The sequence below is a fragment of the Atractosteus spatula genome, chromosome 2 (assembly GCF_055471065.1).
Source record: "Atractosteus spatula isolate fAtrSpa1 chromosome 2, fAtrSpa1.hap1, whole genome shotgun sequence".
In the NCBI taxonomy this organism is placed as follows: Eukaryota; Metazoa; Chordata; class Actinopteri; order Semionotiformes; family Lepisosteidae; genus Atractosteus; species Atractosteus spatula.
The window spans coordinates 32,428,544-32,445,358 of NC_142707.1; the positions used below are offsets into that span (position 1 = coordinate 32,428,544).

The window sequence follows — 16,815 nt, forward strand, 5'->3', positions numbered from 1 at the left end:
AGTTAATTGTTCAGTATAATAAGAATATTTGTGGAAATGTTTGTGTTTTGTAAAGCATTGGTTTTGCTTTGACAGTTGCAGTGGCCCGTTTATTTTAGCTCCTAGCTGTGGCCCAGTTATTGAAGGTAAACCTCAGTAAGTCCTGTATTTATATTTTGAACTTGTCTTGAATTTTACCTGACGGGTTCATTGCCTAACACTTGCTTTGCTTAATCATATACCAAAGAGACAGAAAACAATACATTCCATAGATCTAAAATCGAATTTGAAAATGTCATGGCCCAGTCTGTTTACATTTCTAGCCGCTTGAGAGAGAAAGAGCTTGCTCTTACCCGGTACTTTTTTTGCCCATGCTATCATGTGCACCAGCTCCTTGTCGGCCAGGTTGGTGAGCAGGCTCATCATGGTGACTTCCGTGTATGGCCTTGTGTGCTCTTGCTTGGAGCACAGTGTCGGTGGCTCGGCACTCATCAGGAAGTGCAGGACCTGGTCCACGGACAGGTTCAGGGCTGGGTTCTTTTTCCTGAGATCCGGGGCCTCCAGGGAAAGCAAAGTTCTCCTCTGCGGGGGGCTGCAGTCCCTGTAATCCTTCTCCTCCAGCTCCACTCCCTTGCGCTTCACTTTCTGTAGGTGTCTGCCCCTGCGGTCCTTACGCACTCCTGCCAGGAACAGACGATACAGTCAATAGTGACATTACTGTTACTTTTTTCCCCTGTTGCTGAAAAATTACAAACTTTAAATCCTGGTTTAGCCCACATTGACTCTCTCCCTGTAACAGATTGCCACACTTGTACCAGATGGGTTACAAAGGAAAGGAGGACAGAAGGAAGAAGCCTCTAATAAGCAAAACTAGCTGAGCAAGTAGGGGAATTTTATGATTAGCAGGATGGGGTCATTCGTTTACTTAATCCAAGCCTTAAAGAACCAGTGGAGGAAGGCTGATGTCCCTGCAAACTTTCGGGTCCCCAGACTCAATGTTTTGTTGCTGGTCATGGAAGATCTGACCAAGTCAAGCCCTTGGCCAAATCCAGCAGTGCTTGGGCTGTTGTGTGTTGCTGCTTGGACACAAGTAGTCTTGATCTGGCTCGACACAGCCCAGACTCTAACCAGTGTCATCTAGGTTAGTGTAAGGTTAATTCCTTACACTTATATAGCACTTTTCTGCACACTCCACTCAAAGCGCTTTAAAATTAATGGAGACTCCCTTCCATCACCACCAATGTGCAGCCACAGTGCACCAGTACACTCACCACACACCAGCTAACAGTGGGAAAGAGAACAGAGTGATAAAACCAATTCAAAGATGGGAATTATTAGGAGACCATGCTTTGGTAAAGGCCAATGAGAAATGTGTCCAGGACATCAGGGTAACACCCCTACTCTTTTCAAGAAACACCCTTGGATTTTTAATGACTGCAGAGAGTTAGGACCTCAGTTTTACATCTAACCCAAAGGACAGCCATTTTTACAGGACACTGGGGCATTAGGATCCACACAAGCAGCAGAGTGAGTACCTCCTACTGGCCCCACTAATACCTGTTCCAGCAGCAACCTTAGTTTTTCCCCATGATGTCTCCCATCCACGTACTGGCCAAGCTAACACTTGCTTAGCTTCAGTGGGTTGCCAGTTGTGAGTTGCAGGGTGATATGGCTGCTGTATGTGTAGTGGAGCTAGTTTGAGCATGGTGACGTCATCACCCTCCCTGCTTGTAGCAGGGACCTCAGCCACCTGGACTGAGGGAGGTCTCCTTTAGTTGACTCGGCTGGTTCCCTGTTGAGTTACGCCGGAGACCTGGGTTCACGCCCAGTTGTTGCGGGACGAACTGACGGGGTGGAGCTGCGAGGGCAAGAGCCCGCGCGGAACCAAGATGGTCACATATGTAATATGTAATGTTTCCTTAATATGTAAAGAAATAATGAAAGTAGTTTTACACATCTTCATATAGTAGTAATAAATGTGTGTGTCATGACACAGAAGAGAACTGTCAACATCTGCTACCAGTACTGCCTCCCATTTGCCTCTCTGCAAGAGACTGGATAGCTCCCATATAACAGAACACTTACTAAGTCACACTCTTAGTTAAAGAGTACATGACAGGCAATGAAAACTAAACCGTGAAGCTTAATAATGAATATAGAAGAACATGTACTGTAAGTGTCCACAGGAATCATCACCAATCGTCTCCTCTCAATATTCACAGGCTATTAATCATTTCTTTCAATAATACTAATTCTGCAATATTATTGATTACAATATTAATATTGCAATAATATGGGTTTTCATTACGTAAATGGTACATGTTGCATGTAAGAATTGAGTTCCTTTAATGTTATTTATGAATTTGTAGAAAGTTCTTCTTGTTGTCTCCTTGTAGCGCATGGTGATGCCGGCAACATTTTAAAGGTTTGGTTCCAAATAAAGGAGCTGGAACCCAAGATGGAAGTAGTTATTATTAGTAGTAATAATAATTAGCAGCAGTTATTAGTCTTATTATTGTAGTACTAGGTTATGCCCTTTGTTTAAAAAACAGTGAAGCAACAAAAACACTCAGACAAATGATGTCTGCTCAATATTTTTTTTTATTTACTGATATGGCCATCCCATGCCTGGAATGCTGAGAACTGTAATAAATACCTTGACCAAGAGCACATCAGCAGTATCTGCAATGATGACTTGAACCTACTGTATGTCTCTCTTGTAAGCTTTTCAGCTGATTCGCCATGTTCCACAATAAGACCTTAGCAATCAGCTGTCCTTTACCACTCCAGGCATGGCTGCACATGAGCCAGTAACACCTGCTGCATGCTCATAGTGTATCACAAGTTACCCTTTAATCCATTTCTCATTTTGATAATCATTTACCTTTCAGCATAAGTAATGAAAACACTGAACGTTTAAATGTGCACATTGTTTTTAAGTGTGACCCTTCACCCCCCCAAAAAAAACATCTCTACATTGAATAAATGGATGCAAAACAGTTAACAAGGTCCTTTGCCTCTACTCAACTAAACTCTAATTGATTATTAGTTATTAAAAAACACTTAGAAGAACCGTGATTTTCAAAAAGTTGAAAAAGTGTACTTGTATAATGATGATTTTAAGAGCCAGCACCCTTAAAGGCAGCATCTTTGTGAAACAGATATCCCTCATCTATCTATCTATAGCATGTGGACTGTGACCATGTTAAATTATATCTTGATACATATTTGATTAAAGTATTTTTCCCGTCAGTGAGTTCTTCTGATAAGTAGGGAGCATTGTGCCTTAGAAGCTGGATGTTATAACAGACGGTATTAACTATTTCCTCTGGTTTTGGATATGTGCCCAAAGCTAACTCAGGGAGCTCCAAATTGATCAGGTACTGCACTTTCCTTTTTTTGATACCAGTGCTACATTGCAGTAATCGTATGGCCACAGTGTATTAATAATTGCATAAACTAATTTCACGGAAAATAAATCAAAACTAATTTGAGGCACATTCAATAATTAATGAGGAATCATTAAATAACCATAGAACTACTCGATGTCTGAACAAAATTGTAAAAACAAATGCTACTACAAATTTACTGACACTGCAAGTGATAACAATTCCAATTGGAAAGCATTTCTATAAATTAGTGGAATATAATAAATACATTCTTATTCTTATCTATTATGTATCTCATGTTGAATGAGGAAATGAATGAGAAAAATGAACGAGGAAATGAAGGTGTTGTAAACATACTTGAAGAAAATAGACCTAATTTTAAATGCTCCATGCACACAGACTATTTTAAACTAGTTGATATGGATTATCAGTTCTGCAAGCATATGGTAATTTGTCTAGTAATATGAGATTACATATACAACATTATATCATGCTAGGAAGGTGTAATGGGCTTTATTATTATGTTTGGAGAAGTTGTTTGAAATCATTTAAACCTGATTCAGATTCCCTAATATAAAATAGCTCATAATCTGACAACTCTAAACCTTCTTTCGACTGATTTTAAAATAAGAAATAAAATTGTAATTTACTTAATGCGTCACTAAAATAAAATAGTTATACATTTTGTTTGCTAATTAAAATATTAATTAATGGCAAAAGAGAAAAAACGTTCTGCTATGTTTTTTTTTCCGTCAGTACTACATGTATTGCTTCAGAACTTTATGTTCTTTAGCTAAATGAGGAAATGTTTTCAGGTTGCTTAGCAACCAAAATCTCCCTGTTTGCTCTCAGTACATGATAGACTGACAGTATTTTAGAGCTTTGTATTTTTTATATGTGTGTTGGGGAGTGGTATGTTTACTTATCAATGTGGGGCCACAATTTGAGAAATTTAAGAAAGATAGTACCTGGTCATGTTTTTAAAATAGAAAAGTGCGTTTTCACCCTTTATTGAGTTTTACTTTGGTGTAAAACAGCAAATAACAATAAAATAGTCAATGGGAAGTCTTCACAAAGACAGAAAAACTAATGTGTTTGTGAGTACACATGCATGTAATACATGATTAAAATGAAAATATGGACTCAATCAATTAAAGAGTGCTAACAAATGTTCCTTTAAATTTAACATTTCAAATGGGAAGGCTGGATAACACACATTACCAGTACTCTAGATTCCCATCACTGTTACTGGAAGAGCACTGTCTTCTGTTTTTTTCTCCAGATGAGTTCTTAAACTCAGGCTAATTGATTTCATGTTCTATTTGGGACATATTAATACATTTGCCTTCAGAGCTTAAAATTTCAAATATGATTTGCAACTGGTATCGACCATGTACTAAGTTTCGAGTTTCAGAACTGCCCTCATTCAGGTGTAATTGGTAATAATAATAATAATAAAAATTGCTTACACTTATATAGCGCTTTTCTGGACACTCCACTCAAAGCGCTTTACAGGTAATGGAGACTCCCCTCCACCACCACCAATGTGCAGCATCCACCTGGATGATGCGACGGCAGCCATAGTGCGCCAGAACGCTCAGCACACATCAGCTATTAGTGGGGAGGAGAGCAGAGTAATGAAACCAATTCATAGATAGGGATTATTAGGAGGCTATGATTGGTGAGAGCCAATGGGAAATTTGGCCAGGACACCAGGGTTACACCCCTACTCTTTTCGAGAAACGCCCTGGGATTTTTAATGACCACAGAAAGTCAGGACCTCGGTTTTATGTCTCATCCAAAGGACGGCGCCTGTTTAGAGTATGGTGTCCCTGTCACTATACTAGGGCATCAGGACCCACATGGACCACAGGGTGAGCACCCCTGCTGGCCCCACTAACACCTCTTCCAGCAGCAACCTTAGTTTTTCCCAGGAGGTCTCTCATCCAGGTACTGACCAGGCTCACACCTGCTTAGCTTCAGTGGGCTGTCAGTTGTGAGTTGCAGGGTGATGTGGCTGCTGGCTGCTGCGCCATATCATATAATAGGTCATAACACATTGACTGAACACAATCAAATTTCAAAAAGGCAAAATAAAAAGACACGTAATTCTGTATGAAGTGAAGAGTTTATTAACGGAGTATGTTGTATTGCACTTTTACATGTGCCAGTAGAGAGGACAAATGAGCCATTTAAATAAGAAATTGAGAAAAGGTAAAATAGCTAAAGTAATGGCATCATTGACCTTCTGTCTCACACTTGCACTCTTTAACTCCATTAAGCCTTCTTTCCTATGTCCTCTTTTTGGTGTTGCAATTTTCCCTAATTAACTTATTGCCTTGACAAAAAGAAAGGCTCTTTGAAAGGAAACCTTATTGTGAAAGAAAAACATCAGGTGATCTTTCCTCTTACATTTTATTTTACCCTAGTGTTGAAAGCATTAAAAGAAATTCAAAGCAACGTAGCTGTTATTCTTAATCTAGCAATAAATGTAGACATTTGAGTTAATTCTTAACTCTGCTTTTTAATCATGTAAAAATGCCATTTTAAATGTTATTAAAAACATAATATATTTAGGTACCTTTACAGTAAATATATATTATCCTCAATTCAAAAGATACAGTATACTGTACCGTAAGCTCAGTAACAACGGTGCAGAAAAATGTCAGTTCTACATACTGTGTTTTTAAAAAATATTTAAATGATCTCCGTTCATGGAAAACAAGGAAACAGTAGTGCTGCCAACATATTTAAAAGGTAGAAAATGAGAGTTACTCACTCCCCTGTGTTTTTTATCTCACATTCATGTTGTTTTAATCTAGATTTATAACATCACTATGCTACCTTTTTTTATTGCTAATTGTTTGAAGATGTTGTCTACGCTTTATAGGCTAGAATAGGGCAGGACACAGACATGTTAAAAACAGACATATAAACGATTCCTATTACAAAATCAGTATGGAGCATTCTGATTTAAAAGGCTGTTTTTAATTGATGATTTTTTTTGGCATTCCTAGATTTATCTTTACCATGCCTTTTTATGCAGAAAGTGGACATCCTTTTGTTTTCGAGCTAATTGTGCTCATTTGTCTTTTATAACTTACTCCTCTAAACAATGGCTGACATTCATCAGCAAGAGAACATCATGTCTATGCCATTCTCACCATTTACATGAGAATTTTATAGAATAAAACTCCAGCCTTTGTGGCAAGATCCCCTGAAGATGAGGTATTGTCATCTCCTGATTTGAATCGAACAGCCCATTATGTCTCTGCTGTTGTAACAGACTCCTGCCTTTGCTGTGAAATTTCCTCTCCTAATTGCAATCCAGACATCATCTCACTTAAACCGAATTAAAGGACACCATGACACAAGACACACAGCACAAGGAAATGATGTGGCTGAATGCGATAAATAATCTGTACCGATTACCCCCAATCTGCCAGGTACGTACCACCTTTCATCATGCCCACTTCATAACACTTTCTCAGACGGCATGCCTGGCAGCTCTTCCTCCTGTTTTTATCAATGGTGCACTGGTTTGTTGCTGGGCACATATAGTCATTGTGACCTGTAAGTAAAGAATGGTCACAATTTAAGTACATTCACATATCTGTAACTGTTATGTGGATAAAGGTTCTTAAATACCACAGTTCCCTGGAAATGTTTTTTTCTAGCAAAAAAACGACATAAACATTGTATCTAACAATGGAATGCATGTATTTGTGTCTCAAATCTGAGGTTTGAAGGAGGATACACAGAGAAAGTGTGAAATCAATGTTGTTGAAGAAAAGTACATATATTTGTGTGTTCTGGGATGACATAAATGGTGAAATGGCTGAATCTGCACAGAAAACAGATTCATAAAGCATTGTGAAACTTCTTTTGTCCTCTTTCAGTGTTAAAAAATAGTTTGTTTCTTGAATAACAAAATGAATGTGCTTTACATCATTTCAAATGACACACTTCACAAAGATCTCCTGTTCTAAGTTTTGCCCAATTTTTGTATTAATGTAATATTATGTAATGTAAATAATGATTTAACATTTCTTTTGGCTCTGAAATTAAGTTTACATGCATTATAATATTTTCCCCATGATAGCACACATTGTATAGGAACAAGTGTTAAACTGACTAAATGAAAGACTTCTCAAGTATATTTTTAAGACAGTCTACACCAATGTTGTCATGGGGAATGTTAGACTGTTGTTATGTTGTTAATGCTATTGGAGTTATGGAATTTTATTGTGTGTAAAAAATAGAATGTTCAATACTTCTAGTTTATTTCACGTGACAAATTTTCTCATGACTTGAATGACTAGTACAAACTCATCACAATATGTACAGTGGTTTGATTCTGGGATTGTAAGATCTTTGAAAATGTTCAAGAATGTTCTAGTCAGACCACGAAAATGGTGCATCACAGTGGACCACAGAGTTAAATGAAATCCAATCAACCTCATTCCTGCTATTTAGAAAACTTTTTTTTTCAGTTTGAGTCTGAGATTTACTGGAGGTATACTGAGAGTCATCGGTCATCACCGATTTGCTGAAATATTCAGCTACCTAAACCCAAAATGTGATGAAAAAAATCAGTCCCGCTGTAGGGAGAGCAGCATGATGAGAAAAGTTTCAGAAGGAGGGAAAACGTGCTGTCTCCCGACAGCTAGTCTAGACACCCACTCTTAAATCTTGTCACCTCGAGTTTCTTATTGAAAAAAGGAGGAAATCACTTTGTTATTGATGTAATAAAGGCACAGAAAATATGCATCATCAAAAAAAAGCCGGTATAGTTGTGGAACAGCAGAATGTCCTTTCTTGTCTTTCAGAAAGCCTAGACTGGCACATTTTTTGCACAAAACGTCCTGTTCTAATTGTCTGTTGCAAATTCTCTGGTGCTTCATCCAAATTGCCTTATTATATGATTCAGCAGACGCTTCTCAATGGGACTGTCACAGCAAGCAGGGTACAATAACCACTCCTCCCTGTGTCAAGGTCATTTAAAACTATGTCCCTGAAATTACACCAATGGCTCCACAGCTGACAGTCTCATTCTAGCAAATTGACGATAACGTCAATAACAGTTTACGTAGACAGGCCCTTGGCCAGCATTTTAGACAGTTGGTTGTATGACCTGTTTTACATAATATTAATCTGTTTAAATGTAATATTGCATGAATCATGTGAACAAAATCACTGCCCACCACTGGAATAGATGGGTATTATTGTATTAAGCACTATGTGTCTCTTTACTGAAGCCACCTGATACAGTACGTTTAGTTAGAATGATCACTTTTACAAGTGTTACATTTTAAAATGCTGTTATTTTAGAATTTACCTGTTACATTTTAAAATAAGTGCCCATAGGTTAAACACAGTTTTGCTATTTTCTTTTCAATGTATCACTTCTGTTTTATTTATCAATAATGTTTGTTTGCTGTTGTCTTTGGGCTTTGTCCCTAGTTTTATGGACAAGTATCTCTGAAATCTCTGGAGTATACTCTGAATTTTTTTTTCAAGTGTAGCTTTGTGAAGGGAAATCATTCAAAAAGAATGTGCCCAATTATTAATATGAAAGCTAAAAGTTTTTATTTTCTCCCTCTGATGTTAGGCAGATAGACTGTCACAGAAAGAGACAGAGAAAAGCAGGCGTCCCCGATAACTCAAAAGGGCGATACCTTGGATACTTCTTTTGAAGAAGGCCTTGCAGCCCTCGCAGGACCACACTCCATAGTGGTAGCCAGAGGCATAGTCACTGCACACTGCACAGTAACGAGTTTCCTTGCTTGGCTCCAAGGCTCCAGCAGAAGAGCTGCCTTTGTCCACAATAGAGAGCTGCTCCCTCACTGCCTGATGTCTGTTTCCCATGCCAGACCTGCAAAACACAACATCACAGGCGCTTCATTGTTTATGTCTTTATCAGCAATGATGTGCGTGGACGTTAGCAGGGGCTTCAGTACGAAAGGCTGCAGTATCTGTTGCCAGGAGGAACTCCGTCAATTAAAAGCATTTGGAAAGACACATTCCTGATTTGTGAAGAGAAGAAAATAAATCCCTGAGCAGCTGGAATGGACATACATAATGTATTCATAGTAGATTAATTTATCTGCAACTGGTAACAGACATTTTGATAGGAACTCTAGTGTTTATTTTGTCTTTCACATTCCAAAAATACACCGTGAATTGCTGTCCGTATTCATTAATCCACACGATTTGATAAATCTTTGAGCCCCGCTGTTTTCCTGTTTTACTTGTTCTCTTAGATATAAACGTACATAAGAAAGGTCCCTGAATGTTTGACATACAGTAGTATAAATGACAACTTTTAAAACACCTCACACAATCTTGTTTTGCTTAATGTACTTAATGAAATAGCGAAAGAAAGTGACTGAGAGATTTTTCGTTTTAATTTTGGGTATCTGTTAGCTTTAAAATATGCACACTTTTTTATTTAAAATGTTTTTACATTCTTTTACGATATGAACCTCATTAAAAAGATAGCCTAAATTGCATTAAAATAGAGCATACAATTTATGTTTTTAGTTGTATTTTCCTGATTTCAAGGTCAGCAGCACTTCCACAAATCTCAGGAATGAAAGATTATGACTTTATACTGAGATCCTGACCAAAACATACACTGGAAATTGTTATTTCAAAGTCTTGTTAGTTATCTCAGACGCCATATGAGAGGAATTACAAAACAAAGTTAATTCGTACTGCGTGCTGTAGATTTTTAAAGAGGGAAAATGCTAACACTCTTTAAGTGCTTCTCAATTAAAATTGTGTAAATTAATACTTATGTTTCTTCATTCACCACAGCATTAGTTTTGAAAGAGGTCGTAGATACAGTATATTTTCCTGATAACAGATATTATGTCCAAAGTTTTGAAACTGCACATATTATCCACTAACAATTTAAACAAGAAAGTTTAAGATGAGTGGGGATGGAACCCATCTAGATTCTAGAAGGTTTGTGTTGTTTGTGTGCTGGACAGAACTCCATTTTTCATTAAATGACTTTATTAAAAAAAAACTATGAAAGAAGTTGAGCACTTGAGTAGAATGAAGCCTTCAATCACACACACAGTGACTCATCACGTAGTATTCAGAACCTTGAAGCTTAAAGTATTCACTGCTGAATGGGGTTCTCGGCTTCATTCTAAAAAAGACAAGACTGTTATGAAAGCCTAACAAATGAGAGGTTTTTAAATAAATTACAGCAATAAAGAGATTCTTTACTACAAAAGAGCATATGCTGAACGTTAATGCTCCCTATTATATTTTTAATCAGTTTTACAGATTCATTTGTAAAGAGAGAGGACTTTTTGTTGAAACATCAACAATAAAAGTAACGGATCTCTTTAATAAAACGTTTTCATTATTATTCTACAAAGCTATATGTAGTGAAGAGAGTTATGTTGTAGGAAACAGAAGAGGAAAAGACTGCCTGCTAAATAAAGTCAAAAATAATATATGAAAAAAGCTTCTGTTGCTTTGGAGTTATAGAAACCTTGACTTCTCCACTGAACGCAACTCACAACCCATAATGCCATCTTCTTTTTTTCTCAACTGTGAGGACTCAATTTCATGTGAACTCCAAGCCTGAGTTTGTCACACAAAAAGAAAATCCATTAGTAAATGCATTACACAAAATGCATTAGCACTGCGTTTTTCTTAAGAGCCAGTCTTAAAAACTAAGAGACTTAAAGGCTCTGTAAAATACCCAGTACAAATATCTAGTGAATTCTATATAAAATGCAACTGATCTTTGAGGTGTAAAGATATGAAAAGTGACAAGTTACTTGCCGGATTAGTCTGCCTTTTACAGTAACTGGACACAACTAACGCTACTGTGTAAAAGAGAAGCCAGTCAAGAAGCGTAATCCTGCCCTATGAAGTTAATACCTATGAAGTCATTACAACATTTCAGTATAGGTCTACTGACACACTATTGTAGACACTATGGTTGCTGCTTGGGTTTAGCCAGTGTCTCCGTTTCCCTGCCAACCTCACACATTCTGCTCTGACTCCACTCACAGCCCTGGCTAGAGAAAGACGTCTGTATTGGCAAGAAGGCCTTACCACTCTCACACAGCTAGGCAAATGCTGAGTGTGACAACAGAAATGGAGCACGTGTATAGCAGGACACCTTCAGTACAATGATGGCAACAAAAGAGATGCATTCCAGCCCACACCTGTAGACAGCCTGCAGTCAGTGACCTCAAAGGGCTTCTAAACTGAAATGTACATGAGATCTTACCCTGTGTTATACTTTTTCTTCCAACCTCACAATAACTCACAATATTATGCAATTTGATTAACTGATATGCAGGTAATCAAATTGGACTGACATGCAGTCAATAACCATTCGAACTTTCTTATCACCTAAAAAAATACAGAAAGGAACTATGTTTTATAAAACTATTATTACCTACACAGGATATTTTACTAGCTTTACTAGCTTGCTGGATAACATGAAGGCCAGAAAACATTATCACTGCACCAAAAGGAAAACTTATGACATAGTACTTTAGTTACCATTGAATGTATGTTCTGCTTTGTTGTTAAAATTGAATGCAAATGAGATGTGCATGGAATTTCAGTTAAAAGATTTAATAATTTAATTATGTTTTTTTCTCACGAAAAGTTTCAGAATGGGAACATTTTAAAAGAAAATCTGTATATTGCGTATATTTAAAAAAAAAAAGATGAAAATGAAATTATGGCCTACAAAGTGGCTCAACATGTAAAGGTGCCCAACCAAGGGCAGGTAGAGGTGTGTGATCAGGGGTCAAGCCTGGGTCATGTCACTAGCTGACTGCTAGTGACATAGCTGACTAGCTGACTGTGATCAGGATTGGCTTACTGCCAAAGGGAGTGTGGGATTAGTTGGCCAGAGTGCTTGTGGAACATAGCAACCACTATGAGTGAGGGACACACTTCTCCTCCAATCAGAGCTAAGCCTCCAGTACAGGGCTGTGATGCTAATGTCATGTTAAGAGATGATTGACTCAAAGGTGGGCAGAACAGAGGAGCCTCATTCCCCCCTGTGGGAGGTAACAGGGTTCAGAGCTGTGAGCTGAGATGTGAAAAAAACACAAAAAAATTGGTTCAAAGTTAAAAAAAAAATAATGGAAAATCATTGCCAGTGCTTCCTGTTTATACTAAATTGTTGTGGTGCCACGAACATGTTGACCTATGGAGCACAGATCACCACCACATCACTATGCAGTGAGATTAAGATTTACAATATTTCTTGCCACTCTGAACTGTAATCCTCAGCTAAGCATAATCACAGGAATTAAGTTAAATATTTAAAGTTCCATTATAATATTGTAGTTCTGCAATATTAAACTCAAGTAGAGCTTTACACACAACATACTTTTTTTGAAGTCACTACATGGCATATCTGTACCTTTTGTAGGTTTTATAGTCAGAAATGGGTGAATAAAACCTTTCTGAAGAAGGGGCTAGTGGGGTCAAGGGAGATTAGAGAATGGGGGGGGGACATCATTGGTGTTGTTTGGTTGTCTTTTGATTGTTCTAGTAGAAAACAAAAAGTCAATGACAAAAAAATGAAAGACTGTGCATCACACATATAAATACATATACATATGAACTGATATTTCAGACTTTTAAGAGCTACTGTGCCTTTAGGAGCAGGCAGCGAGGATGTGAAGAAAAATAATATAGCTCTTCTTTAAAAAGGGTAATAACAATGTAACCTTCTTACAATGAAATCTGCACTCAACAAAGAAATGATGCGTGCAAAACAACATCGATCACAAAACACAAAAAAGCAGTGTATTATAGCTCAATCTTATAGGTCAGGCAGCATTTTAATATAAAAGGCTGATATATGTACCACAAGTATGGAAGTATTGAAAAATTTTGTTCAATTGTGTTGTGGCCAAGGCCACTGTGTTTTTAAACCAGGCAAGCAGGTCCTTTTTTTCCTTTCAGACAAACCGTGTGCATATATCTCTTTCCATGTTAAATTAATTAGAGTGGCTATTTGCCCACAGTTTGCTTGCTGGGAAAAAAAGGATATATCACTCTGCAACTCACAACTGGCAACCCACTGAAGCTAAGCAGGTGTGAGCCTGGTCAGTACCTGAATGGGAGACCTCCTGGGAAAAACTAGAAGAGGTGTTAGTGGGGCCAGCAGGGGGCGCTCACCCTGCGGTCCATGTGGGTCCTAATGCCCCATTATAGTGACGGGGACACTATAGTGTAAACAGGCGCTGTCCTTCGGAGGAGATGTAAAACTGAGGTCCTGACTTTCTGTGATCATTAAAAATCCCAGGGCGTTTCTCGAAAGGAGTAGGGGTGTAATCCTGGCGTCCTGGCCAAATTCCCATTGGCCCTTACCAATCATGGCCTCCTAATAATCCCCCTCTATTAACTGGCTTCATTATACTGCTCTCCTCCACACTGATAGCTGATGTGTGGTGAGCGTTCTGGCACACTATGGCTGCTGTCGCATCATCCAGGTGGATGCTGCACATTGGTGGTGGTGGAGGGGAGTCCCCATTACCTGTAAAGCTCTTTGAGTGGAGTGCCCAGAAAAGTGCTATATAAGTGTAAGCAATTATTATTAATAAAACTAGGCCTTAAGTACCGAAAGGCAGTGATCTCTTCAGATTCTAGACCGCTTTCTTGTTTCGTAATAGAGTACAAATTGGAACTGAAAATCAGTACCGTCTAATAATGCTAAAGCATCCAACATCTTTTGTTAAATGTCTGATTATATAAACTATTGAAGCAGCTGTGAAGTATTCAAGTGATGCACACCACATGCTACCTTAAGTGGCATTGCTGATAGTAAAATGAGCTGTGATGTTTTTTGCAAACTATAGCTTTTACATAGTTAGAAGTTCATGCAATTAGTTATCTTATGGATTACATTGTTTTTCGCCATATTTATTAGGAAAATATGAAACTTTCACAGTAATGCCTAATGTGAAAGTGTTATTTATTTTAAAGCAAAAAAGCTCAGAAATAGAACATGCCTTGGGTTCCCTTACAGTCCTGTTACCAGAGTGATTTAATACCACAAATAATAAGTAATTCTTGAGTCTTATATTCAGGAAATTAGTGAACAATTTTGATATTTTCCTTTTTAGGTCACTAATACCCAATAAAATAAAGGTATCTATAAAAAGAGTACACTAAAACACTACTGCATCTAAATGTGATTGTGAGTGAGGTTCAGTGTTCTGATAATATCCAGGGAAAATTAGAGCATGAGCACAACTTATTCTTGATTTATCTGCCAGGCTGTATAATTGCACTGCACTAATCCTTGAACTTTAGAATGATGTAATCATACAAATTCCCTGGATTATATGAAACAATCCACAAGAAAGAGACAGACATCAGTGTGAAGCTTAAAAAAAAACAATTTGTCAAAGGAGCCAGTATTTCAAAGTTTGTTTCATGATATGGGTGGGATACTCCTTCACAGTGACTACAACAAAACTCATATGGGACTATTCGGCTGAAATAATAAATCTTCAAAAACTTATATTAGAAGGCAACAACAAATACAAAACCAGCTCATAGTCATATGTTTTTCTTCCCTTTATGAACTGAGACTGCTGCAGACACTGAAAATTGGAATTCTTGGCTTTTAACTAGATGTTTGTTTTTTATTTCTTAGTTCTCTTGCCTGTTTCAAAACTACTTCTGTCATTTTTTATCGCTCTTAACAAAATCCTCTCGAATCTCAGTGAAGAACTGGAGCATTACATGACAAATACTAACACTAGTTCTCAGACACCCATGAGTTCCTTTCTGATTTTATTGACATTTACAGCCAGAGAACAAATGACAGGAGTCTGCTCGAACGTGAAACACGACTTGACTGAACTGAACATACTTTTCTTTAAAGTTGTCTGGAGCGCCCATTGAGGTGTTCTGGTTGTTTGAAAGCATGAGCAGTTTGAGAATACAGAACAGGGGCAGCTGCGATCTGGAAGCTGAAAAACAAACTGAAGGCAGCTTACCTGAAAAGAGGGGTGGTGGCAGCTTCCCTCAGCCTGTAGTTGCCTTGGTCACTCTCCAGGTAGTAGGGCAATTGCTGGCTGTGGTGGTGGGGGTGATGGACAAAAGGGGAAAGCCGAGGGTTGGAAGGCACAAATACCAGGGGGCTAGTGGGCATGCTGCCAAGGGAATGCAGATTGGCATCGGAGGCAGAGCCGTGAGTGTCCACAGGCGCCGAGTGGTAGCTCACGGTGGTGGGGTTGTAGATGGGGGTGGCAGCTGGGGCCGTGGTGAACTCATAGGTGCCATCCAGGTAGTTGACAGCTGTGCTGTTCCTGTTCTCCTCCAGGTACATCTCGCCCAGGGCTCTCTCTGGGGCCAGCTTGACAGGTGAGCTGCTGAATGCTTCCAGCTCTCTCGTTTCGATCTTGTGCAGCAGAACTAATCCGGGGGGCTTGGTGTAAGGCGGCCTAGCCATGATCAGAGCAAACAGATAATTAGCATGGTTTGTTTTTTTTTTCTTTTCCTCCCAGCTCCCACCTAGTGCTTTCAGAAGAATGTGATCCTCCTCACTCTTTACAAGACGAAAGCGGAGTGCACAGCCGGAGCCCGCCAGAGATCATTTTTTTCTCTTATATGTGTGCGTCTGAGAGAGAGAGTGAGTGTGTGTCTGTGTGAGTGTGAGCGCTCTCGTTGCTATGAAAAGATTTTCCTCCCCCTACACCCCAACCCCTCCGACACATTCACAAACCTTTTTATAGTTTTTAACTGGTAGGTGGAGTGAGCGAGGAAACCTGGAGTGAGATCTTTCACAAAAAGAAGAAGAAAATAAATGAAATGTAACTTTTTACTCCATGTCACCATAGATTCATATCAATGACACTGGCATAAGGCCAGTCAAGGCTGAATTACACTGGCATTGGTTTAAAATATCACTTCAGGCACACGTAATTTAGTGAGGTAAGTATGACATGAATATTTTACCAAATCATACAACAAGGACAATATGTGAAGCATAAATGGCCTCTGTTTAACCTGGGATTCAAGGTGATGATGTTCCTTCGGGAAGCCACAAGTGAGTCTAGGAATCACTGTTTACGTTCAACACGAACTCCTGGAAGTAAAAACTCCCTCCTCAGCTTAACCTGGTGCTGAGGAGTGAGTTTGCCATGCACTAATGACGCCATCGTAACAGCTTTTCACATCTGTGGTGGTCCAAGTGGTTACTGCTTCTAATTTTACAAATATTTTTAAAAGATTACAAATACAATTTACTGGGCAGAATATTAATCTACAAATCTGAAATTCACTTTGCAATTGTAAGACATCAATGGTCACCACAGTAATAACAGTAAAGCAACAAGACATAAAAATTGTTGTAAAGTACAGAATATACTCTGAAATCCATGTGTTATTCAGGTTCATGAGCCTCAGAGGAAGGTACCTTCATTAACAAGTGAAT

At 38.5% G+C, this 16,815-nt stretch overlaps 1 protein-coding gene across 1 annotated transcript in view; it reads right to left on the reverse strand.

The window, feature by feature from the left end:
* Window positions 1–15,831, reverse strand: part of esr1 (estrogen receptor 1) — a 34,383-nt gene extending 18,552 nt beyond the window's left edge. The window contains exons 1-4 of the mRNA XM_088908443.1: window positions 15,377–15,831; window positions 9,047–9,243; window positions 6,823–6,939; window positions 333–659 (exon numbers count right to left, since the gene is read on the reverse strand). Coding sequence (XP_088764569.1) covers window positions 333–659; window positions 6,823–6,939; window positions 9,047–9,243; window positions 15,377–15,831 — 1,096 coding nt within the window. The remainder of the gene's footprint in view (window positions 1–332; window positions 660–6,822; window positions 6,940–9,046; window positions 9,244–15,376) is intronic.
* Between the last annotated feature and the right edge of the window lie 984 nt (window positions 15,832–16,815).